Raw genomic sequence first — 27,590 nt, 5'->3', positions numbered from 1 at the left:
TAGCTGTGTATTATCTGTGTTTTCCAGTTGGCAATAAAAGGGAAATTTCAGTGGAAGAATGTTTAAAGTGTGGCAGTTCTGTAATATATTTTGTCCTGTGGCAATTTAGCAATTTATTACGGGCAATGATTTGCATATTAGACTGTCATGAATTCTGCCATGGAGTATGACAGAATATGTTTATTCTTATGAATTATTTTCCAGAATCTTCAAATAATTTGATCAGAGCTTACATTGCCTCTTACCAGTTGGATTCTACCTGTGCTGAGATCTAGATGTGTCTGTGAAAGACATAGGGTAGGTGGGAGGGGAATATTTCATTAGATTTCTGCTTTCAAGCTTCTGGGAATATTTTTAGCTGTGTATATTCTATTATGGCTCTATACACAGCTGCTGTGAGTTTTCAGATAATATTTAGAAGGAATAAACTGCATTAAAATTTCTACTCCCTTGCCTATTTGCCATAGGTGCTGGATAGCACATAGCACTAACCAACAGCTACATTAGATAGTAGAAGTGATGGACTTAGGTCTAAAAATTGGCAATGCAAACTGAACTCAGACACACTTAACTCATTTTCCATTTGCCACTCCCCTTTGATCAGACAGCACAAAATTGTATTTTACAGTGCTTGTGCAGCACCTATCTATTTATTTTTCTCAAGCCAGTAATAAAAGAAAAATTAAGAAGGAAAGCACCAAAGTTTCCCAACGATGTCTGCAGTATGCGTGTCATTGGTCTGTAGAAGGCTACCTAATCTCATTATTTGGTTCCTCTTCCCTTTTTAACTATACTAAAAGACAGCTAAAAAGACTTTGGTTAAATGCTTTCCTCATAATACATTCCAGGCTAGCAATTGTGGTAATTCATGCAAGGATATTGGGTAATCACAAATGGAAGGAGAATTAATTCAGATAGGTTGGGCTGGTAAGAGAAGCTGTTGACGTGACAGCTTCTCTTCAAAGTTAGGATTCTGACTTGAGAATCTTGAGAAGCCAAAAATCATACAGTGATGTTTTAAACTAGGGACTAAAAGATAACAGAGCTTCCTAGAGATTATTTGGAAGGTTGTGAAATGATCAATGCGGGATATTTTGAAAAGATTTGGAAAGTGCTTAAAGCTTCTAAAGATACCAAACCACTTCTTTGTGCAGGTGCTAATGTTTATTTAATCAAGCCTGTCTATAAATTAATTCATTCTAGAACTGCTAAGGAGGAAAAAAAATGGTTGAAAAGGGATACAGAGGTCAGGCAACCACGTGTTTCTGGAGAAGCACACTAACCTGAGTAGTGAGAGCAGTAGAACTGAAGGATGTTCAGTTACATGATATGTCATACTGCTTTGTATAGAATATGTTTTATATGCTGACTATTTATAGTTAAAGGCCAAAGTCAAAGGGCTTGTTGAATCTTGTTTTGGCCTCTAATACAGGGATTGACTGTAGAAATGGGGAAGAGGGAGCTCTGTGATGATTCCTGTTTCCACACCATCTAATTCAAACCATCCAAAACCATTGCTTTATGCAGCTGCAGAAGAAAAGCATTTTTTTATCACTTAAATGTATTCCAACTGCAGAAATTTAGTTTGTTGCTGACATTTTCCTTGCACATGGACATGATAGTCTCGGTTTGGAGTCTGTCAATGTGTGGAAATGCTACTCTTGCCAAGAAGAGGACTGTATACTTAATTTTTTTTTCCGAGTTCTGTAATGCAGAGGGGTGATAACAAGTTAATCAAATCCTAGCCTGAGGGTACAGGCAGTAGATATTGATAGGTTTACAACTGAGTGTCTGCACAACACCATTTCTCTAGAAAAGGCCTGTTGTTCATTTCCAGGTTATGTTTTGGTTTATCAAATTACTAGGCAGAACCACAGCTCAAACAGTTGAAAACAGATAAGTGTCACTGAATAGTAAACACAGGACTCTAGAATCAGCATAGGAAAAAAAATCAGCTCTCTGTTCGTAAGTTAATTCTCACCTTTTTCTTTAATTTTTGTTCACTTAGTTGTACAGATGGTGACAGGACCATTGAAGACATGAAAGGCTTCAGGAGCTCAGTTCATTTGGCTTATTCAAGAAATGACTAAAGGTTTAATTAGTTGATCTGGAGTTAATTACTAATACCAGACTCTATAATCTGGTTGACAAAGATTTTAGAAGATCCAGAGGCTGAAATTGGGTTCCATTATTTTGCAAATTGCACAACTCAGTTAAGTTTTGGGAAAAACTTTGGCCTGGTCAGCTGCGTGATCACAGTGATCCCTCCCAGCTGTAGAATCCCTAAAGTGGAGGGTCACAGTCCCTAACTAGGCTCTCAACGAGATAGGCTTAACAATCATGGAACATCAATACATTTCTATTCTTATATATCTTCTGGCTCTTTCAGCCTCTTCATAAAAAAGCTTAAAAACATTGATGGTAACAACAGGACTACCTAATTCCCATTCTAAGGAAATATTCAAGTTTATAATCTGAAAATAAAAAGCAAAAGAAGATTTCATTACATTTATGATGAAATCAAGAAAACTTAAGTACCACAAATATAAAATCTATGATACCGAAATTTAACATGGAACATTTTGAAAAATAAAATAAAAGCCACTAAAAATGTCTGCCAACCTAAAAGTAACTCTAGTGCCATCTTTGATTACAGACTGTATGCACCTACTGTAAATGTATATGGGAAGGTAGGCTAGTGAATTTAATAAAGAATCGGAGATTTGCATTTACAGTACTCTTGATCATCATTGTAAAATAGAAAGGTCTTGTCTGGTTATTGAAGTGCTTTTATACTTTTCCTTCCCCACTTCTGCTCACCCTCGTTCCCTGCTTTCTACATATCTTACAGATCACATCAATAATGTCAAAAATAGAAACCTTACTGATCTTTGAAATATAAACCCTATGCAGCTCAGAAAACTGTCTTTTGACATTCCTATGATGTTCATATACTGGAGGAATTCATATACTGGAGGAATTCAGAGCAAAGAAAAGTGGTGCTCTACACTGGAGTGTATTTCCCTGTCTGTACAGACACACCTCGCTTTAGGCCACTTTGCAGCAAAGCTGTTGGTCCATTTAAACTGCACAGCATTCTCCTGGAATTAGCTTCCTTCATTTTTCCTGAAAGTGACTGCTTATTATAAAGTTTTGCTTTTGAAATGTTTAAGCATGCATGGGGAGTCTAAATCTGTCACTGCATTTTGTTTCTTCTCTTTAAACACAAAAGTGTATTTGTTACCTACAGCCTCACTGCCTGTAGCCAAAGGATTTGCAAGGCATTATGTTTTTAAACAATGAGTAAATAATTAAGATTAAGAAAGAAGTTCTGTGACAGCTGTCTTAGCAAGCAGTAGCTCTTCCATCCATGGCAATTACCAACTGTGTACAGATTTCTGACAGAAAGTAGGGAAAAGGTTCTTAGTGAATTAATCATATTCATATATTCATAGATGAAAGAGGAGGGAAAGGAATAAGGCACTTTTTCATTAGAAGGAAAGTCCAATTTTTAAAAGTGCAGTGTGAACCCAGTTTGGACAATGCAATACCAAGGCAAAAATCCAGGTGTGAGAGCAGGTGTATAAAAGGCACTGCCTCATTCAGCTGCTGGGGGTCTTTTTTAATTGAGTTTATTTACATGGGTTATGTAGCAGCACAAAGTGCATTCTCATGGCTCTTATTTTTTATGTCTCCACTATTATTTTAGAATGTAAGTGGTTTGGGACATGCTAACGTTTCAGACATATCTTGCATTTATACTTCCACAGGTATGCATTCCTGAGATACTCATGTGACTTTCTACATGTCAATCAATGTATTTTGAACAGCTGTTGTGGAAAGGATTAGTAATAATGAAAAATGATTAATGATTTAAAATTTGCATGGTTGCAACATTTGATTTATTATTTTATGAGATGCCAGTAAGTATATTAAGAAGAACCTAGGAATGTGACATATAATTAACAGGAGCAGTTGGAATGTGGGCTGGGCTTTCTGGCAACCATCCATGGGGAACATGGCAGTAGGATTGCCACTGGGAAGAGTAGGATTGTATAATGGATTTGTGTACATGAGGAGATGATAAAAGAAGACTCAAAACTGATCTTGCAGATGTTGACAGCATATAAAAGTAAAAGAACAGCATTTAACCTTTTGTTAGTATGAGAATATAGGTAGCCAAGACCCTACATTCTAAGTCCGAAGTATGTGCTGTATCTGAGATTAAGAACCTACTCCAGTCTTTTTTTTTTCCCCTAAGTCCATCTCACCTCATATTTACCCATAGTTGTGTAAATGACATATTTTCTGCTAATGAGTTTGCACTCAACAGTTTTTCAAGTTCATGGAAGAGGCTTATGAGTACTTGGATAAATGTGGTTTTCAGTGGAATGTAGAAGAAAAGCAAAGCCAGGGTGGGGGTGAATGTGTCCTTGTGACATACTCTCAGACAATTGTAAGATTATGCCACCTGTGGAAAAGCAAAGTACAGTACCAGGAGTGACACACAGCAGGAGCTCATCTGCTTACGTCAGCATTGCGTGAAATGTAGGAAGCACAAGAGGGAAATCTCAGTATCAACTGAAAACAACTCCTGTTTTTGAGCTTTTGCAGTTGGTCTTTGTTTATATGATAAGGTAAACTTTACGTTCACTGTTTGCAGAAAGGGGAAAAGCCCAGGTTCCCTTCTTTTCAGTGCTTCAGACATTTCTGGACAAAAGCACTTCTCCTTGCCCTTTAAACTGTATTTCTCTTGTACCTTTCTGTTGTTTCCCTCAGGTCCTCAGATTTGTATTTAGCAAAATTTACTCTCTCATTCTGCTAGTGTTCCTAGTCATTAAAAATAGTTAGCTTAATTCACTAACTAACAATATTGACTAATTAATTTAACTGGCACTAAATTCTCCTTTATCAAGTAATTGTGCAAACAAGAGAGTTGGACTCCTTGAAGTCAATAATGTTATTGTTGCAAAATCAGTATTAGATTGCAGTTGCCTCTTCCATTCCTAGGAACACAAACAGGCAGCTACTTAGATGCATCACAGCAGCACCTGCCTATCTAGAGCACTTTTAATCCTTTTCCATTTCTGGGGAATTACTCCAGTGCTTCTTGCATGTTTCTGAGACTTGAACTTGCAGAATATTTCCAGAAAAAACTGTAAGGAATTCATAGTGATTTATAAGTTGGTGCACTATGAGTTTTCTCAAAAAGTGTCAAGTCTTTTTGCTACCTTTTGTTGTAACCAAAAGTTAAATAGTTAGAATTTTGGATTTTAAAAAGTTTGGTGACAGACAACAGCATCTGGTGGGAATCAGGGGTAGCTAATAAGATTGTTAGGTGCATGCCTGTATAATTTGATTGCCCCTTTTGCAGTAGAAAGAGACCAACAAAACTAAATAGGTTCTAATCACAGCTGGATAAAATAAAACACTCTCTTTACTCAATCTGTTTAGATTCAATGTACTCAGTGTAATAATTTCTTCACCATGAGAAATTTAGAACCAAGGAGAGACTTCTCTGCCTGGGAGCTTTTTCATGTCTAAAAATATTATTTATTTCTAAACCCCTTCTGTCTCATAAAATCTTTACTGTAGCTCTGCCTCTAGATTTGATCTGGAGTAAAATATTACACTCTCAAAGACAACCTTTCTAAATGTTCTTAAAAAATAAAAATGCCTTTTAGAATGAAGTAAGTTTTACTTTCTTCATTGGTTATCTGCTACCTCCATTTCCTTTCTTTATCTTCCCAAGAAGACACAAAAATGAATGTGGTTATTCAGGCCTACTTTAGTGCTTTATTCTTAGGTGAACTTGCTTAGTTTCATCTTTGCACTGACTATTTCATTTGTTCCTGTTTAGGCCTGTACTAACACTTTGACAACTGCACATTATGCTAATTCCCTCATCACAATTTTTTTCTCCTGCTCAGTGAATAACATTTTCTCCTATTTTCAATCCTGAACTTAGATCTCTATTTTCTGTATGAACTATTCTTGCTTGATCTCCTTTGTGCTTGTGATTATGACATGTAGCTTTCTCTGAGATGAATTACATATGAAGAAGTTGGGCAGTGTCTCAAGGCAATTGGATGTATGATGTCAGCTGCAGGTTATTGGGAGATGACAAAATGCTGCTTTCTGCCACTTGTTCTTGCTGGGTATTACTGTCCCATTCAAAGCAGCTGTCATAAACTGTTCTGTAAGCTCTTCCCAAAACTGGCTCGGTAAAAGGAATCAGATCAGCATTTTTTCATAGCAGAGTGAAAATAGAATCATGTTGACAGAAGGAGGGTGGGGGTGACCATATGAGAATCTATCTACCAGCCCTGGACAGTAGTCTCTGGGATGTGGTGGAGGAGGTGGACAAGGTAGACAATAAAGGTAGCCTGGGGAAAGGATAATCTCTTTGTTTGGATCAGAGCAGATGCAGCTTGAGAAATCTGTTTGATTTTACCTTAAAAAAACCCCAACGAAACAGAGAACAAAGCGAAACAATTTATCTTGGCAGTAGAAGGGAAGTAGGCTTATATAAGTTGATTTAAGTAATGGGAGGTTTTTCCTTTGTTGTCATTTCTAGTTTACTATATATATAATCTTGTTTTACTTGCTAAGTTTTATAATGGAGAAATATTTCCTAGAGGATAAACCTTCATCCCATTAACACAGCTGACAGTGCAATTAAGTGCATTCTGCAGCTTTGCAAGACTTAGTTATCCATTGGATTTTCTGTACTTATTTAAAGTCATTGAGCAAAGAGTCCAAACATACTACCAGATAAAAACCCAGATTTTCAAATTCTAAATACTCTTAATTATTTTAAGTGTATTTTTGTTTTCATCACTAGTGAATGTCAGGGGAAAAGACATGTATAGAGAGGAAAAGACATGTATATATATAGACATGTATAAAAGATATATGCAGAGAGAGATATCCTACACGGTGGAGAGTGGTGCAGTCTGTTGTCACACCAAAGGATTTTGATATATATATATATATATACATATATATATGTGATTCACTGAAGTATTGCAGGAAATCTTACAGATACAAGATAGTTTTGTGACCATGGTTCTGCAACTAACTTGTCAAGTCCTGCATCAGAAGAATTTTAATTTAAGGTGCAGCACAAGGTTCATATCTCTATTTTCCTTCCCATCCAGAGACAGGCAGACTGCAGCTCTGCATTGCCTTCCATTTGTACAGCACACAGCTTTTGAGAGCCATGATAATATTGTACACCAGCATTTTAGTGCTTGCCTATTTTCCCATAGTTTGTTTCCAGTGAGATTCCATTGGATAGCCTCAGGCACAGTTTCTCAATTTAAACTCTGTGACTGTTGACGAGTTTTAGACCTGGCTCAGCAGTCTGGTGCTCTTCAGCACAGCACCAAATGCACACCCCTGCCCCACAAAGAGTTATGTTCCACTGATTTCCATGGGCCTAAAATTCAGCACCTACTGAGACTGAAGCCTCTGCCTCTGTGGAACTCACATCTACATGTTTTAGTTGGGGCTTTTTGCACTTTACTCCTAGTAAAGGCCTGGGGTGAATATCACACAAACACTTAAATGCCACTCATTCTAGATGCACAACCACATCAGCACCTTGCTGGTACAAATGAATAGGCTTGTTCTGAACAGACTTAGCTCTGGAAATGTTTCTTTCTAGGTTGATTCACAATGGGTCTGTTTAAATTAACTTGAACAGGGAAATGTCTACCCTTGACTCAGAAGAATTCTTAGATTCCGTGAAAAGAGTTGATTACTGTCTTTGAAGTGCCCAAGGTGAAGTGTTGATTGGAGTGAAGAAAAGTGGGATGTGGTGGGTAACTCACAAAAGGACCATATTAACTTGTCTACATGTAGTGAAGTCTACATTAATAACTATCTTCCATGAATGACTTTCTGATTCAGGAAGGCACATCAAAGTCCTTTCTGCTTTCCTGCTTGTCGCTCAAGCTGAATTAAAATACCAGTCTCTGAGCATGTGCAGAGAGTTATTCACTTTTTCTTTTTTTTAGAAACTTCGTATCAATAACTGCCTCACCTGAAAGGTGATAGATTCTGCTTTAGAGAGGATGTGTGCTCTCTGCAGGGAGAAGAAAATATGTTAGAATCAAGTATCAATTTTGGTAATGATATGTCAAAATAAAGCATAAAATTTCCCCAAAAGTATTGGGTCTGGAAAGTTACTCTTCAGCTTTCATTTATAATGGAGAATGGGGCTTATACTAATGAACCATGTTTCAACTTTTTCATTATGTGACTACATTTTAAACTCAGGAAGTAACATGAACTTTTAGCACAATGCTTATGCTGATTTCTTTTTAATACTGACATGATTTATACTGGATACATTGCTCAGCATTTACCTACAGCTTTTTATGACATTTCATAATATCTACCAGTACAAAAGGGTGGATTTTCACATCCTTTGATACATTAAGCAAGTTATATTTCATAGTATTGTCATAGGATTAGGAAAGATATTTTGAGCTAACAGTCGTGTTTTTGTGAATTTTGTAATTATGTCTCCATTCCCTACTATAATGTGTTTGAGAGGGGAGCAAGTGAGCAGCAATATGGTTAAAATCAAATAATCATAATTGACTTCTAAAAATCTCTCCTTAATAACAGTTCCCTCCTTGCTGCCTCTGACATTAGACAGCAATATGTGCACTCTGCTGGTTGATGTTTTGGCACTTTTGGACTTTTTGTTATTATCAGATTGGCTGATCTTTGGCAAATACCCATCAGCAGCCCAGAGCCCGGTTAGCTTATAAAATCTCTGCTATCATACACTGCCAGGAGCCTTAGCAAATTACTTTTACCTTATTACATCATCAGGCCTGGCTCTCTGTTAAGTTGGGAAATACAGGTATGTTACAGGGAAGATCTTTTCTTTAAAGAAGCTGGAGAACAGTTAGTGCATGATCAGGTGAAAAATCAATTTTTCCCAATCCTTTTTGATTGAGGTTAAAAAAAGGAAAAAGATTCCACTGGTTGTCAGGGACTTATCCAGGTATATTTATATAGTGAAGTAGGAGCCTTAGTGCAAGACGTTGCTGTGCCTTTACTGACAGAGCAGAAGAATCAAGATAGAAAATAAAATTTGATCTTCAATTACACTGTCTAAAGCTAATCTGCTGCTTTGAAAAACAAAAGCAATAATATAAATTTTAACTTAGAAAAGTCTGTCTGACTGTCTTCCGTCTGTTCTTCCCATCCTGATGCTGTGATAGAGCTGCTGTTCTGGTGTTTTTGAAGTACAGGAAACAATTTTATCAGTGCTTTCCATAACTGCAGAGTTTTTCTCTGATGGATGCTGAAGTCCATGAATATTTTCAAGCATTTCTGTCAACAGGAGATATGGTTTATGTCAACTCAACTAACAAACATAAGGCACACAATATGTTGCTGAGAGTCTCAAGCTGTGTAAATCCAGTATCAAGCTGTAAAAATCAACGTTTTTAAAAACTGGTTCATGAATGTAAAATACAATTTAAAGTTCAATAAGAAGTAAAAAGATAAAGAAGTCTTCATTAATAATAATCTAAATTCATTTTTCCTTAAATTAATACCACGCTGAGACTAATTCCATGTCATTGGATTTGAAATATATTCAAATGTTAACAACCATTTTGACTCGGTAACAGTGATTGCTCTGAGTAAATATGGATTTATAAAAGAAGTGCTTAAAAAGTATTTTACAGGTCTTGAAGTATATTTGGACTTCACTCATTTCAGAGACAAGATGACTATAAATATTTTCCCATGGATTTAAGTTCAATTTTTATTATTGTTCTCATTTTCAGAATTCAATTTTTTCTCGTGTCTTTTTTTCTTTTACAAGGTTACAATACTATTTTGCAGAAATAGGCTTTATCTCTTTGTCTTACACAGTTCTCTGTAGAACATGTGTATTGTCTTTTGTGCCTCCCTTTGTCTCCTGTCGTTTATCATTTTACTGCCTGTTGAAAGTGTCGATTTTATCATGTGACTTCAACCTTTGTTTAAAAGCTTTGTGTTATTATTATTGTTATTACTACTATGGAAAGCTGGCAATCAGTTAGTTGTATGCTCTCACATTGTTTTGTGGATTGTAGATTGCAGAATAGTTTGATTTGGAAGGGACCTTTAAAGGTCATCTGCTCTAATTTCCCTGCAATACGCAGGGACATCTACAATCGATCATGTTGCTCAGAGCTTCAGAGCTCTGTCCAGCCAGACCTGGAAGGTTTCCAGGGAGGGAACATCAACCACCTCTCTGGGCAACCTGTTCCAGAGCCTCACCAACCTCATCACAAAAAATGTCTTCTTTAAATCTAGTCTGAATCTACCCCCTTTTAATTTAAAACCTTTACCCCTTGTTCTGTTGCAAGATGTTTTCTTTATTGCAATTGTTTCCATCCTTCCTATCTTTTTACCTTTAAATCACCAGTACTTTAAGAAATTATTTGCAAACACTGTGAATGCATTACAACTTTGAATAATTCTGAACTCACAGTCTTTAGTAACAAAACCACCAGGTCTAGTCTGTGCTTTTCTGCTTACTGTATTTACTTCTTGAATACTGAAAACATTACAAAAGGAGATCTCAGACTTCACAAATTGTCTTTAAGTTTTGCTTGAACAGTTCAGAGACTGGTAAAGAATATTACCTGTGTCAAATGGCATTTCCACTGCATGATGTTCACTGCATGTTAAAAGATGAGTTTATGCACTACAAGTCAATAAATGCAGACTCTAATCAAAAGTTTTGCTTGCATAGGAAAAAAATCTGCTGCATGTAATAGAGCCTTCTCTAAAAGATATTGAAATGTGATGAACCACAACCATTTTTTGATTAAGTGAGGTTTTTTCAATTTGATACTCAAAAAGAGCTATGAATATTGTTCAGTCATACTTTCCTATCAATGTCTTCCAACTGGCTGCCAAAATTGAGATTACCTATTTTCTAGAATATTAGAACCAAACCAAAATCATTTCCCAAGGGATGCAGAAAGATTATAATCTGCAGCTAGCACATATGCAAAACCCTTTTCCTGCAAGGTGTGAAATTAAGAAATAAAATCTTGTCTGTCACTGTTGCATGTGATTTTATGGACTTTGCTTCTGAAAATTCAACATCTCAGAGTTGTTATTTAAATAGTCATGGCCACATACTGTCCTGGGCCACTGTATTTATATTTTGAAATCCTTCCCCTGAATTGTTTGTCTTCACATTTTAAGATCTCCAGGACAGTGTTTGCTCTGTCTCCCTAACTTTGGACATTGTTTAATGTAAAAGGAACTTTTTTAGTCTAACTGATTTAGTCAAGGTTGCAGATAATGTTCTATCTTCCCATGTTTCTTTGTTTTAACTCTTGTTGCCTATTGGATAAAGATGCACAGACTTCTCTACTTATTCCATCTGGTTTTGCTCAAATTCTGCCTCAAATCTGATTCCCAAAGTTTCCTCAGGCTGCTGCTTTGTTCTCGCAAAGGGCTTTGGCTTCACAGATTTTTATTTTCATTTTTTTCCCCTCAAGTCTCTGTCTTTAACAGCAAACCTTTCGGAAATGTTGGCATCACCACACGAGATGTGTGCTGTGCTTTATCTTTCTTGTGTTCTGGTCTGTCCCTGGCTGTGGATCTAATCTGGATGTTTCTAATACATCCACATCACCATGGCAACTAGATGTCAGATACTGGCTACATGGTAACATCAAGTATTTCCTCTAAAAAGCCCAACTCTCCACCACTCCTTATTCAGCAGCTGTTGCTTGGTTACTCAGAGCTGGGCTTTGCCTTTTGACAAATGTGAGCCAGTGAAGGTTCGTTAATGACACTATCTCAGGAACAATATTAAGGGGCTTTTTGACCTCTCACACCTCTGTCAGTCATGATGCCCCCCCCTACTTCCTTGTTGCTTCCAGGGGCAAGAAAGTGACCAAAATTTCTGAAAATCTTCAGGATTGAATGTGCAAAACCATTTAATTAAATGGTTGTATGGCAAATTAAAAACTAACTTCTGCTTGGTATGGAGTGGAGACGATTGACCTCTGACAAAGAATCATAGAAGTTTATCTAAAGATACATTTTATTCATTTTGTCACTGTTTTAGAATGCAGTAATAATTTGTCTCTCCATCCTGCTACATAACACAGACCCTTTGATTTTTCTTGGATCTGTCTTGTGTGAAGAGGAGAAAAGGCGGCCTGCTCTTCTGGTTAAGTATTAGTGTGCTTGGCCAGAATATAAACTGTTTCAAAATACTGTTTGGCTGAAAACTTGCAAAGACATTTTTACACCGTACTTTGTTTATTTAGGTGTCTTGCAGCTTTTATTTGGCACATTCCTGAAGGAGCAAATAGTGTTTAAGAATCCATAACTGATTTTGTGCTGTACTCATCCCAAGATGCATTTGTGCATCTGCTCAGTGTTTTTAGTAAGTTTTAATACTAATACTATCTTCAGAGGTTTGGGAACCAGCTGAACATTTTCATATCTTGTATGAGTAAAACTTCCATTTTACTCCAGTTGTGCAGATGGTCTTTGCAAGGAAGAGGTGCTACACAAGGATTATAAAAGCACTACAGCAGTAAGAGCCTGTTGATTTGAGAAGATAAGAGATGATGTCTTGTCATGTGCGATAAGTGTGCTGTCATACTGTGTTGATGTTCCTGGGAATGTAGCAACAGAGGTTTATTTGTTATAGCCCAGTATGACTGTAATGCATTTAACATGCTAAAAAATATTCTCTCTAAAGGTTCTCATGCCTCCATTTGTTGTATGCAAGAGGCATGATGTGTTGATAGGATGTCTTTAGCATCTTCTCTTCAAAGCATTATTTGTTGCTCCTTGCTGCTCTGTGCTGTGTAGCTAAGTTGGCCTGTTTCTGTAACTCCACATCTCTGAATATCAGTGCAGTAAGAATTAGATATTTACTGTGAAATGCTAGTTTGCAGGTTTGCATGGTCTTGTCTTTTAAATGGCTTTTGTAAAGATTTGTGGACAGGTCTGTCCTTGAGAGATTTCCGTGAGGATGACTTCTATTTCCAGGGCTGTGTCGTATATCACTTTGACAACAGCTCTGATAAAATTGTTCCTTTTGCTATGTTGTGTGTTAAATATTTTGCAGCACAGTTGGTTTGATTTGGCAGCAGTCACGTTTGCTTTCTTTTCCCCTGATTTGCAGTGTGTTCCCCTGGCTTCCTGTATTGTTTGTTGTGACACTTTTCCTGCCCTGCCACTTGCAGAGGTTTAAATTTCCTGGCTGCTGACAGTCACTGTTCAATCAGCCTGTGCAGAAATTTCTTCTTGCCACGTGTCAGAACTGGATCCTTTCTTTGCAGTATTCATGACTAATTTTGCTCCTGTGATGAAAATGCCATGGATATAGGGCATGTGTTAGGTTTGCTTAATTCCTATGTTCTGAGACTTTGTTTTCTCTTTTCCACTTGGAAAACTGTTTCTGGCAGTGGTCTTTCATGTTGTTCACCTTGTCTCTCAGTCATGCCCTGGCATCCTAGAGCTCAGTGGTGTGGTATTTTCCTACCAGTCTTTCAGGTTTCATAGTGTTCAACTTGTGTCATTCAAAAGTGTGGAGATGAGTCTGTTTTTCTGAAAACACAGAAGTATCCTGGTATCTGCAGTCACATTAAGTTATGGAGGATAATCTCTCAGGATTACTGGGTTTTGACTTTAGTTCTCCTCACCTCAAGGCTGGGTGGACAATCTCATTTTGTTTAGACTGTGTTAGAGGTAGGTCTGACTGCCTCATATGCCTGGCTCCTTGGACGGTAGCTTTATTAAAGCAGCATCTTTCTAGTTCTTCCTGGGATTCCCTTTACTTTTGCTCCAAGGTCCTTAATCTTATTTTTTTTTTCTTTTTAGAAATGTAATCTTCTGTGTTCATAGATGGTGCCTATATACAGTTTCCAGAGCTTTACTCCAACCTACTTACAGTTCAACCACATATGGGTTGCCTTTAGCTGTTTCATCTAATAAGTTAAGCAAGGTCCAGCCAGGTCAGTACCTCATGGGTGACCTCAAACGTCCACTGATTTGCTGTAGGTCATTTTTAATAACTCATTAGATGGCAAACTCTTAGTAGTGACAGAAATGAATCTCTATCCCACAATGGTGTGTTAGTGAGGAGTTTTCAGCTGTAGTTCTGGCTTTCAAATGAACTAAAGTTGAATCTCAGGCCACCTTGAATAAAAAAAAAATATTAAAACAAAAAACCCTCAACACCATAAAACAACCCAGATCAACACCCAAATGCACTTATGAAACTCAACATAAAAATAAACACGTCTGGCCATACTTCAATTCTTCTGCTGCCACTTCAGAGGAGAAGGGGAAAGTTATTTGGGCAATGTTGGAAGATGAAGGCACTAAATGCCTACTACTATGCCTTTATACAGTCATGTGCTTGAAGTCTTTACCATCCCATATACTTACAAGGAGGGAATGTGATTTCTGACATTGGTGAATGGTTCCCAGCACGAAGCAAAATGGACAAACACCTAATTTTATGTCTGCAGATGGCCAGATGCTTTGATCTGTGAGATGATGCATCCACATAACCCAGTGGAGTCAGAGGGAGGGGAAGAGAGAAAAAAAAGGGAAGGCAGTTGCCAAAATTGGCATCCAGCCCCAGCTCTTGAATGTTCTGGACCACCCTGAAAAGCATTCATATTAGTGTTTAGTAGTGTAATTATTAGATTGTTGGTATATGTCCCAGCAAAGTATGTTATTTGTTATTCTTTAAAATATGATCAGACTAAATATGTTGTCAGTGTCATAAAAACTAAGCTAATATTGTTGCTATCTCTGAGCCAGAAGAGTGTTGGATTGTACATTCCTTTTTCCAGGGCTGGGCCCTGTAGGCTGTGCTTGTACTGCTTTATTATATCACAGGACTGCTGTGCAACATTAAGGGCCGCCCTTGAGGCTGTCAGATATTACAAGAAGGAACACCATTCTCAGTGCCAGCATCTGTGACAGCTTTCCAGGAGAAAATAATGATTATATCACAGAAGTCCTGTAATAGGGGAAAAAAAGCTTAAGAATCAATAATAACTTCTTTCCTTGATAATAAAGCAGTATGGCAAGAAAGAGAAGTATTCTGCACTTGATAATAGAGAGTATGGCAAGAAAGAGAAGTATTCTGCACTTCCTTCATAGTCACATTCTTTAGTGGTCTCCCTTATTTTCTGTAAAACTTGCTGGGATAATTGGAATGCAAAATGAGTTGTGTGTGTATTAGTTTCATTCCATAGCCTTTTTATAGTCTAGATACTTTTATGGATCCTGTGACTAAAAAGCCCAACCAATTCATTACCCTTGGCATGCTCTTGCACATCTTTCAGACTGCACACCATGGTTGCTGTTTTTGAGACTTCAGACCTCTCTCTTCAGGTCAGTGGGATCTGTGACAGCAACTTAATTGCTACATGCATTTGTGCTGTCCTTTGGCAATTTCATTTCAGTTCCCTGTCACTGTACCTATTTGCCTGGGGGTTGGTTTTGTGTTAAATATCAGTAAAAACAGGTAACATCTATATGAACAATGGTAGAGCAAAATCCCATATAATTGCAAGCCAGCTCATCTAAATGGCAAGGGAAAGGAAATATTTTAATTATCTTTTAGCCTCCAGGAAGCAAAAGCAGAAATTATATTTCAAGAACTGTGGTGAAAGCTATTTACATTTATTATCTTTGAGCCCCATAACATCACATTAATGATTTTGTATTTATATTAAGCTTTACCTTTTATTCTTTTTCTCCCTCCCCAAATTTCTGAATATTCACAAGCATTAATTTACTACTATTGACATGTAAGTATCTTGGGGTGCAAATGTTGTTCAGCAGTAATTTAAAAACTTAAGAATACTGTTTCTAAGTGAAGTACTGGGAGCAATTTAAACAATTTAGTGTAATTATTAAAATTGGAAATTGCCCAGAACTACAAGGTTAACATACAGGTTATTAGATGATGAGACTGTAAAATTTTTATGAGGACAGATGGTCAGTAACTCAGTTGTATTTGGGGTGATGCATGTGGACAGAGATGCATCCACATCACAGCATTATCAGATTTAGAACAAGGAGCTTCAGTTTTAATCCCTCAGCCTGAAGGTTCAGGAGCCAGTAAAGATGTCCAATTTCCACACAGGTCTGCTGTTTGGTACTGTAGGTACATTTTTTCCCCATTACTTTCCTTTTCTTTGTATTCTAAGGATGCAACTGATTGTGGCCATATTTGCTTTTTTTATAAAAACAGTTGCACAAAATGTAACTTGATACATTATAAAAAGAACAGCCAGAATAACAGACATGCAGGGTGTGGGAAGGCAGTGAGTTGTCACTAACTTTCATTCTGAAGGAACCCAGTCAACATAGGTCACGTTTTAGTTGTGCCCTTTTATTTAAAATCCCTCCTTTATGCTCCTTTCAGTTAAAAAGATTCTGTTAGTTTCAGAATCACTAGATTAATGTTTACAGTGATCAGCATTTGGATGATTAGTGTTGTTAACTTGATGCAGAATATAGACTCTACCAGTCACACTCAAGGAAAACCTCCTGATTTTATTTGCATGGAGCTCTCTAATCTGTACTACAGATATATAAACATGTTAGGTGACTCTTCATAGATGGGCCAAGAAAAGTAATCCAAAATATCCATAGATATTTTAATGTGATTTTTAAAAGTGATTTATATTTCTATTTTTTATACATCGATATATTTTTTCAAATGCCATTGGGAGGACTTCACATTCAGTTTAGAGCTTAAGAGGTGGCTGACTACAGTTGTTCCATGACCTTATGGAACTGGAGTGTTTACAGAATTCAAAGAAAATTATTGGGTTGGAAGGCAGAGTGAAAGTTCTGCTCACGAGTGGCACTATAGCACAGGTTCATTAGGAAAGGGCATTAAAAGTTAGCCCTAAGAGACATGTGAGGAATTGATAAGACAGTAAAACACTAAGATACAATATGCAGTCTTGGAATGAGGTCCAAATGTAAGTTGCTAAGAACCACTGCAGTTTATTTAAAATATAAATTAGGATAAAATTATTCTGTTTGATTTGTTTGGCTTTTCACTGATCCTGCAGACTGAAGGGCATGTGAAGATCTTGTAGCCCTCTGGAGGCTTGAGAAATGGTTCCTTCTTTTTAACTCTAAACAGGTTTTTCTAGCAAGACTAGAAAAACAGAACGAACAAAAAACCCGACCCTTCAAACTTTGTTGCTCTTTTCAAAGAGGGATTAAATTTACCACCTTGTCTCAGTATTGTAATGCTGAGTCAATAATGCCACAGCAACTTTTAGTGATTTACATACTCCACTAGAACTTGTGAATAGAAGCAGAATAAGAATATCAGTGTTTGAACCAGAACTGGGAAGTTCCAGTGGACTGAGGAGAGGATTCTCATTTTAGGTCTTCACCCCTCAGGTAATGTCCAAATGCCGAACAATGGATTGACATTTTGGAGTGCTGAAACAGGAACATATTTTTATAAACTGATGATAGATCCCAGTCTTGGCAGTTAATTTGTGATCTCTTGGTCGCAGCTTGTTACTGGGGTAACTGCAGACTGGGAAACAACTGGACAATGGATGTTGCCAGCTAGACTAAGCTGAAGGAGTACCCTTGGACTAGGACATTGGTTTGTTTGATATGTGTCTGGTTGGAGAGATTTTAAGTGTATATTTCATCCTCTAGAGAAAGAAGTAACTATACTTGACAGTTTTTAAAAATAACAGCTGTTTTGTTGACCTTGCTTTTTCACATTCTGTCTATATAAACCTAAATATTTAGGTGAAAGCAACATGCAAACTTGTGTAGCTGAGATTTCCCTTTTTCTTCTGTTTTTCTTGACGAGTGCCAGGGAAGATAACAATTCACCTTTTTTCCACTCCATTAAAACAGCATTCCAAGCAGTCTTCAGAAATCAGTCCAGCAACATTATTTTGCAAGCTAATGGATGCTTTATTTCAAATGCTTGAGCAAATGTTACTGTGTATTCATGTATGCACACTTTTGCAAATTAAATAATGCCGCTGTGATTTCAGTTCAGTTTTTTCCTTTCTATTCTGCTGACTTTACATACAGATTGATTTGGGAATATGGTGTATCCTAATTGTTTCTCACCTTTCAAAATTCATGGTTTGAAATTCAGTAAGTTTTTAAGACATGTTCATTGATTTCTCATTTCCCACTGTCGAAACAAATCTGCAGCTTTAAAATGGGCTTGGGCTGCCTGTGCTTTTAGGGATTGATAGATGAGGATGTTTTAAACAGAACAGTTTCAACATCAAGGATTTACTTTGTAGTTTACTTTTAAGGAGAATAAAAGAGAATTGGGTAAATGTTGTGAAATGTGGGTTCAGTGTTTTCCTAATAATATTAGTGTTATTTGTCATGAGATTTTGGTTTTGTACGTATATCATAATTCAAGTGTGAAATAAAAGGTATTTCACTTTCTGTTCCAACATGGAAACTTTCAGATTTAATGAGAATGATCTTACCAAGTTGAAGGTTAAAAAAACATAAAGTGTGTCCATGAGACATTCCACGCATTTAGGGAAGGTAAATTGAGTAAATAATCTGTTGTTAGATTGACTTATTTATGTTCTTCAGGACAAGTGATACAGTTCAAGGTAGATGGTCTAACGAGCAATTTTAACTTATCTAAAAAATGTACCTGGTGTCTCTGCTCTGTTTTAGTCATACTTCTGTTATTTGAGCAAATAATTTATTTTGAATCATTTATTTGACAAAAGAAAATAAAAATGTTCTACAATAGTTTGCTGTCAATACATTTTTGGGTATTGAATGAGCTGAAGATGATAGAGTTCAAGGGATTCTTCTTAGATAAAATAATTTGTGTGTATGTTGTTTGTTTCCAGACCCGGCCATTGTAAATGGAGTTTATTGGTCAGAATCTTTAAATAAGGTGTTTGTTGACAATTTTGATCGTGACCCTTCTCTCATCTGGCAGTACTTTGGAAGTGCAAAAGGATTTTTCAGGCAATATCCAGGTAAGAAGTACAGAAGTTCTTACTTAAAATACAATAAAGAATGCTGTGGTTGAAAATTTCCACTGAGTATTGTCACAAATCCTGACTTCAACAGATATTTGCAGGTTTGGTTTTACTTTATCTAGTTTTCAGAGAGAGAGATTTCTAATCAACATTTTCAACCTTCTGAAGTTTTTCGACCAGTTTTCATTTTGGGGGTGAAGCCCTCATGATAACTCATGTACTCATAAATATTCCTATTCAGGTAGGCATATAGACACACATGAAAAATATCTTATAAACAGACTGTGAAGAAGGAGGGCAAAAGGATTAGACTCTTCATATAGGAGTGAATTTGAATACTGTGCTCTATCAATGCATACAGTTAGAATTCATTATAATTTGTTGTTCAGCTTCTAGGCTTCCGCTTAAGCTGACGTTTTTAAACTTACATTTAAAGATTTCAAAAACTTGCTCTAAAGTTTATTTTCTCACAAACTGTAATAAAATGAAATTACGTCACTTGTATTATTTCTATTGAAATAGGTTAAAACGTGTATTTTCACCCATTAAGTTTTATGTTTAATCCCATACCGAATTTACCACATTATAATAAACTAAAAAGTGAAATACACTGGTTCTCAGCTTCTGTAACTTTGGATCAGGCCAAAGTGGGGACTGTTCCTTTAGCTGACGTGGTTTAGCAACCCATGTTTTTTTAAGTCTTGATTTAAACAAGTTTACTCTAAGCCTGTATGTCTGCAAGTGCCTGAAAGTAATGGCTGCTACATCTGTGTTAGTTTTACATTGTATTTCAGTTCCCAAGCTCGATGATATTTCAGGGTACGAGAAATATTAGTCTTTGTTTTAGAGGCTGTTTCTTGTTTTGTGCTCGAAAATGAGTGTAAAATAAAAAAAGAGGAAGAATTACCCTGTCAATTTTTTTTCCTTGGAAATGTTTTTATCGTATTTCTTTTGACCCACAACCAGGAGATATTTATTACCCCTTCACAGTGATGTGAGCAAAACATCAGGAGTATGACCTGTGAGAGGAGCAGTTGGTGTAACAGGAGCTGTTGAGATCAGCCATGGGTAGGAAGTGCTCAAGGTCTGGAAGGGCCTTGGCCAAGCACATGATAAAGCTTGCCAGCACCAAAGGCCAAGTGTGAAAACACTTCTGTGAAAGTAGTACAATGAACATAGTAGGCCTTCTGAGGTTTTCACCTCACAGTAGGCTAAAAAGGAGTGAGGAAAAAAAGATTATTTCTGGTGGTCTTATTTTATTAATTTTATTTTTCCCTACTATTTCCTATGTTATAATGGCTCTGCCTGTTAGATTAAAGTATGAAACTCCATTAACCCCTACTTAGCCCCAATACCAAAGATACATTTTGAACAGGTACTGTGAAAATGTAATTTCATCTTTTATTCTCTCTTTTTTAAACAGGAATTAAATGGGAACCTGATGAGAATGGAGTCATTGCATTTGACTGCAGAAACAGAAAATGGTAGGCAATGACTACAGGTGTTAAAGAAATTTGAAAGGATAAAAAGTTCGTATCTAAAAGGAATTGTTCTGTCTTGTGTCTCAGGTACATCCAGGCAGCAACTTCTCCAAAAGATGTGGTAATTTTAGTGGATGTCAGTGGCAGTATGAAAGGGCTTCGCTTGACTATTGCAAAACAGACAGTTTCATCAATTTTGGATACCCTTGGAGATGATGACTTCTTCAATATAATTGCTGTGAGTGTCTCAGGATTTCTTTTTTTTTTTTCTTCCATCACTTCTTGCTATCTGTCATGTTTTACATCACAAAAGCCCACTGAAAAATGCTGCAGACAGGTGATGGATATTGTGACATCTGAACCCACTGGACAGACACTGTGTTTTTCCAGTGCAAGATTCTTCAGGTGACAGAGATTTCAGACTGTTTGCCCAAGACCTCCAATTTGAAACTCCTTAAACAAGTTGTCTTAATTTTGGGGCTTGTAATATGTGTTTGTTTTTTTTTAGTTTGCTTGAACTTCCTGTATTACCTTAATTTTTAAGTTCAGGGTGTTTCTGTGTTCCCCTTGCCTTCCACCTGTCTCCCCCTCAGCTACTGCAATACAGTGCAAATTGCAAAGTGATTAATATGTGAGAATTAATAGATTCAGGTCCAGCTTTTGCTGAAGCCCTTATGGCATGACAAAATGCCAGCATAGCTGCTCGGTGCTCATGTTTTCCTCAGTGGGAATCTGAAATGTAGGTATGTGTAAGCTGTGCAGAGGAGTTGCTGGTGATTACTAACAGTGAGGAATCAGATCATCAGTAGTTAGTTTTCCATGGTACATGTTTTAAATCTATGACAAGGGGTTGCTTTTACTAAATTTAAAGAGTAACGGGGTTAATCGTGTGGGTAAGGATGGCTTTAACAAGTCCAAAACTGACATCAGAACTAGATTTGGAGGGGAGGAGGAATTGGTGGTTTTATAAATTTTCCTTTGCTGATATTGTTTTGCTAATACTTTATAGGTAAATGGTTTTATCAAATGCATAAATCCTAAAAATGTCTTCGACTTCTTGAATGTAGGGAGGATTTTGGCCTTTTTTTTTGCTAAAAGGGAAGTGCCCTTTTTGAAATAAATGACCCCAGTGACACTGGTGCAAATCGAGATTCTATGGAGAATGAACTATGGATATGTGCATATACTGTGTTTTTAACAGATAGCGAGCAGTTCAGAATATCTTTTGTATTAATCTCCTTGCATGATAATTGCATAATTAACAGAAACTCATGTAGTATAAAGACATAATTACATACTGTATCAAAAAAAGGTTTACTGTCCTTCAAAAAATTGTGATTAACTGTAATCTAAATAACTTCTGCAAGTTGAAAGCATGTTTCAACTAAGTAATTATTAAGATGCCTGACCAGCCATTTTTTGGTGTATAATCTCTGTGTTTATCAGCAGTTGTGATAGTTACTGTGAAGGATGTAGGAAGAAAAAAGAAATGTGTTTTTTTAAGTGAAGTTTCTTACATACGTAGCTTGAATCCAAAGTAATGATTTTGCCTACGTAGTACAGCAGAAATACTGTGTAAATAGTTTTTAAAAAGCAAGTGTGAAAAAACTAATTGCCATTTTTTCCAATTTAAAGTTTAATTGAAAGTGAACTGAGCTGTGTGTAAAATAGCATGGAGTCACAGAATTTTAACATCAGTTATTGCTAATGACACAAACTTCTGATCACTGATTTGGGCATTGAGAACAGGAAAGAAATGGCAAACTGAGCCTTTCCTCCCTGTTTCCCAGGCTGTCTCCTGTCCAACACCCCACTCTGTGCCCTGGTCCCAGCACTTTTGTTGCCGTTTCAATCCCTCCCTTCTCCTGGCTGAGGTGCAGGAGCACCTGAGGCAGCTGCTGCTGTGTTGGTTTCCATCAGCAGTTCTGGGCTCAGCAGTTTCTCTCTGTCCCTCCTCACTGCTCATTGTTTCTGCTGTCTCTGCTCTTCATTTTTCTCTTCATTGGGTCACCCATGGCCGTGGTCCCTCAGTGGTGCCCCCACCCTGGTGTGGGTCACCCTCAGCCCACGGTGTCCAGCAGCACACCCCTTTCACCATGGCGCTTTTCCAGCTGTCTTTCCAAATGTTTCTGACCCCTAACAACTCCTTCCATGTGCTGCCTGTGCAAAGGCACCACAGCCCCCCCAGCCTGCTGGTGCTGCTGCCCTTTGGGCACCTCAGAGGTTGCTTCAGCCAGAGTTGGTGCTGATTGGAACTGGCTGTGATGGGCACAGGGCAGTTCATGGCTCTCTCCCACAAAGGCTTTGGCTCCAACCCTCTCTTGCAGTGCTTTGCTAGTATCAGAAATTCTGAGTATTTAGGAAGAAATGTAATTACTGACGTAGTTACAGCATTTGTCTGAGGTAGTTTTTTTCCTCTGTAGGTTCTCTCCTCTATAACCTCTTTTAGGATGGATGTGTGTTTGTTTGTTCAAATAGTTAGAAATAGCGGCTGAGAATTGTTTTTATGCTTACCAGCTCAGCTGTTTAATTTCGTTAGGACGTTGATGCTTTAGTGATTGTGCAAATATGGACCTGAAATTATTCACTGCATTGAAAGAGGTACCACATGCAGGGAGAACAAGGAAGAGTGGCAGTGAGGAGGTGAAGTACTGTCCTGTTGCCTCGGAGTTCTCCTGTGGGAAGAGTTTGTAGGGAGTCATTTTGGACTAAGTCAAAAAATTCTTAGAATATGTTGAGTTGGAAGAGTCATTGAGTCCAACTCCTGGGCCTGCAAAGGGCACCCCAAGAATCACACCTTGTGCTTGACTGTGTTGTCCAAATGCTCCTTGAACTCTGTCAGGCTTGGTGTTGTAACCACTTCCATGGGGAGCCTGTTCCAGTGCCAAACCACTCTCTGGTGAAAAACTTTTTCCTGATATCTAACCTAAACCTCCCAGACTCATGCATAACAAACTTCATGCTTTGCTGTCTCACAAGGCAAAAAAAAAATTAACAGTAATGTAAAGAAACCACAAAATTTGTTTGCTTGAATATGTAACTAATTAGCAACAGAGACCTGTGCTGTGGAGAATGGAGTGGACCTTTTAGTGAGGAAGGGCACAGGTAGACTGAGTCTGAATCACGAACTTCTTTCAAGATGTGGTGTGTTAAACACATAGCAAGGGTACACAGTAAAGCCAGAGTCACTGTGACCTACATTAACAGCAAAAATTACTTCTGAAGCATTGCTTTGACCAAGTGCCAGCAGGGCAAATGAATTCTGTCAAGACCGAAGATGTTTCAGTGATCAAAACACGAGACAACAAAGCCCACACAAGAGGCTGCTTGGTGTGAAAGCACTGAAAATTCCATACAGCTTTTATCTGTAGACAGATGTTTGAGTGAGATTATATCTTACTCTTTGTGATTTCGACACAGCCTGGTGATGTGACAGCAGTTTCATTTGAAGGTAACATACACATATGTCCATAGAAGAAATACCCTTTGTAATGTAAGATCTCTGCTCGTACAGCAAGTCTCTGTATCTAGAACTGACCAGCTGTGCAGTGTGTGCAAAAACACATCCTCTGTGCCCAGATGGTGAAACCTTGCTCTTCACACAGCACGCAGCTCGACTGATTGCTCTGAAAGGCCTGTCCAAATTGTTGCTCTGTGGGGACTGCCTGGACATCTGGAAGTCTCAGACAAACAGCCAAGTACCTCCTTCTCTTCCCAGGCAGAACTCTGAGGTGGAATAAGAGTGTTATTATTGTAGGAAATCTGGACAAACAATGTACTTATTAGATGAAGCAAAAGTTTTGAGCCTGAGTGACTGTGACTTTCAGGGTGGCTTTATTATGCAGTGACTATTGGAGGAAATATTTGTATGCATCTGTGTATATATGTATACATATATAAATGTAGGTATAGCAGAGAGCAGAATTCAGTGCAGGTCTTTCCAGAGAATAAATATAAAAGGATGATGTTAAAATCATTTTAGCTTTCCTGGGTAGGTTGTTGCAAAATCCATCTGAAATTGATGGACTAGATGATTGAACTGCAAAAAATTATTGAAACACAAGAGTGATTTTGTGCTGCCTGTGTTAAAATTTGAGGTCAGTTCTTTGGTGCATGAACAGAGATGCCTGCAACAACAAGAGAAAAGGCATATTTTTCCAATTTGCTTTGAAGTGTAATTCCAAGTCAAGCATTAAACCAACAATATTATCATAAAAGAAGTATTAATTTTGCAAAATGCTGTAGTTTTTAAAATGCTTTTATAAAAATGCAAACTCCCCATTAAATTAGCAAAATATTAACTGAGCCAAGAATGTTAATTTTACTGCTTTAACCACACCACTTTAGCAAAAATGATTAGAATAAAAGTATTTGTTAATTCAAAGCACAGTAATATAGTTCCCTGCTTTAATATGTAGCATTTTCCATCATAAGTGGTTTCAGCATAATCTCTATTTTTTAGTCCTTCAGGGTGGACTATGGATAAATTTACTTTTTAGCCTCCTTGAATAGTGAGATTCTGTACAGGTAATATGTGAACAGCCTGGAAAAGGGAACAGCAGCCCAAAGGAACCTCTGTACGATCCCTCCTAGGAGTGGGCTGTGCTTGTGTGCCACTTGTAGCCCAGGGAAACACTAGTGGAAATATGAATTCCTTTGATTCCTTTTCTGTTTTGGCTTCACTGTTGGACCTTAGGTTGGGCTGTATTGGATATCTGAGTGTGCTTAATATAGCGGGAAACCTTTTACCTGTGTATTGTTGCACAACAAAATGTGCATTTAATTTATTTCTGTGGACCTCGCTCCAGACAGCTTAAATATGACAAAGGATAAATATGAAAAAAGCTAAGGAAAATGTATACTACTTGTGCAAGTGTGCTAGAACCATATATATATCTCACTTGTGCTGTCTCTGTGAGAATAAACATTTTTATTTATCCTTTTTTTGAAGTAGGTTGCTTCTGTAAAGTAGGGCTATGAGGACACTTAAAGCATGTCCTCTGTGAAAGCTTGAGCATCCTTTATCCTGCACAACTGAGTAACACTAAAGGCATAGTTGGGAACTACAGGGAATCTCTCTGGGATGTGATGCAGCTGGCATATAAGCTACATGTCTGTGGGAATAGCCTGATGATATGAGATACTCAAAATAGTAGTTAAAATAAATCTCATAGAAATGTAGTGGACAGAAATGATGCCACTTAGATGCAAGGTCTGATAGAGTAGGAAGTTGTTTCATCTGTTTGCTGGTGGTGATGGGCCTGTAAAAAAATGTGGTGGTACTACAGCATTAGGAAATCCTGAGTTTGCTTTCGTGCAGGTGTTTGAAACTGAGACACTGACTGAGAGAAAGGCAGACTTCAGCATTTTACTGCGTGTTGGCCAACTACAGACACTGTGCTTGGGGTCGTATAAAGAGATGTGTAATGACAGCTACAGAAATCAAGCTAAGAACAGGCTTAACTGGAAAATGTCTTCATTAAAGAACATGCTGAGAAAAACCTGTGTGAGGACAGGAAAAGGCTTGGAAGAAGAGGCTGGTGTACCAGAGCCTGTTACAGATTTTCAGTACTTGTTTTACAATAGATTGGAATATAGCCTTGCCTTTGGACTATAATAAGAGATGCTGTGTAGATTTGGCACTATTATTTTGCAAAGACTCTCAGGAGATAGATTGGAAGGCAGTCTGAAGGGAGAAACTACAGGGGAAAGTACATCATTTATCAGATCAATAAACTGTTATGAGACTGAGATGCACGTGGGACACTCTCAGTGACTCTAAAGTGTTCTAGAAGCCTTTGCCTTGTATTTTGCATTACCTTTGGAACAATTGATATGTCCACACACTCTCATATATTGAAATAACATTGATGGGAATAAAATAATTAAGGAAGCATGCAAATCCACTGCAAAAATTGTGTAAATATCTTTCAAGCACTTTTCCTTGTTTCTCTACAACCAGTTACTCTGTTGATGCTGTTGTAAATCATCTGTATATCCAGCAATAATAGGTTACTCTGGGTTTATATTTCCTTATAACTGAGGATTGAGTCTGGCACAGCGCCTCAAGAATAACTTCATGCAGTTCTAATTAAATACTCTTCCCTGTGCAAGAGTAATTATGTAATGATGAGCGTGGTGAGTAGTGCACAGTTAAAATGAATGGTGATGACAGGTGTCTAAGGTGGCTCAGGTTGCAGGGGTTTATGGTGTAGAGAAAAGAGTGATGTAAAATGGAATAGAGTAGAATAAACTTGGAGCTACAGGCAGAGACAGTGAGAACTTGCAGTGACAGAGAGCCCTGTCTAAGCGGCATCTGTGACGAGTTGTTCATTGCAAGGCTTTTTTATTCCCACTGAGGTGGAGTAAGAAGGGAGAAAATGCATGTATTAATCTAAAAAAATAGATTCTAATGAAACATAATCTAATGAAATATTTTCCCTGATTATTTTTGACTTGACTGAATGCGTTGTCTTTTTTTGTTTACTGTGGATGTTCTGACTCAATGCCTTGTGAAAGAGTGAAGCTGCTGGATGCAAAGCCAGTTTAATCTGTGATAACTTCTAAAGTGGATTAAATTAATGGGAGGAGGAATTAAGTTAAGGCCCTATCTAGACAACTATATGTAGACTCTTTGAAGGTTCTACTTTAATAATTTGACCTGTGTTGAAAGGTTTTAAAGATTTAAACGATCAAGTCCAAATATCAGTCAGGCATCCATGAGTCTGCAAGGTCTATTGACTGCAGATGAGCCTTCATTTTTTTGATGCTTAAGATGCTTCTGAAAGTAGGACTGGGCAATCTAACTTAGACCTTGCAAGATAAGCACATAATTCCTTCAAGGTCTGTCACATCTTCCTGACTTAGTGCATAATAAACCCCTCTGCTTGACTGAAATTCTGACAATTGTCAAACATTTCCAGGATTGATTCAAGCTTACAGATTTTTTCGGTGTAGTTGTTCCAGTATTAACCTTCCAGAATGTTAGCCAGTGCCACAAATATTTTTTAGGACTTTTTTTGTATGTAGCAAAGAATTGGGAGTTTTGATTGTGCTGTATCAAACATGACCT

At 37.5% G+C, this 27,590-nt stretch overlaps 1 protein-coding gene across 1 annotated transcript in view; it reads left to right on the top strand.

The window, feature by feature from the left end:
- Window positions 1-27,590, top strand: part of CACNA2D3 (calcium voltage-gated channel auxiliary subunit alpha2delta 3) — a 407,078-nt gene that overhangs the window by 166,856 nt on the left and 212,632 nt on the right. The window contains exons 6-8 of the mRNA XM_027728083.2: window positions 18,903-19,034; window positions 20,461-20,521; window positions 20,606-20,756. Coding sequence (XP_027583884.1) covers window positions 18,903-19,034; window positions 20,461-20,521; window positions 20,606-20,756 — 344 coding nt within the window. The remainder of the gene's footprint in view (window positions 1-18,902; window positions 19,035-20,460; window positions 20,522-20,605; window positions 20,757-27,590) is intronic.

Source organism: Pipra filicauda, unplaced genomic scaffold, assembly GCF_003945595.2.
Source record: "Pipra filicauda isolate LSUMZ 115617 unplaced genomic scaffold, ASM394559v2 scaffold103_size3290846_pilon, whole genome shotgun sequence".
NCBI lineage: Eukaryota > Metazoa > Chordata > Aves > Passeriformes > Pipridae > Pipra > Pipra filicauda.
This window is presented reverse-complemented; position numbering and strand designations above follow the sequence as displayed.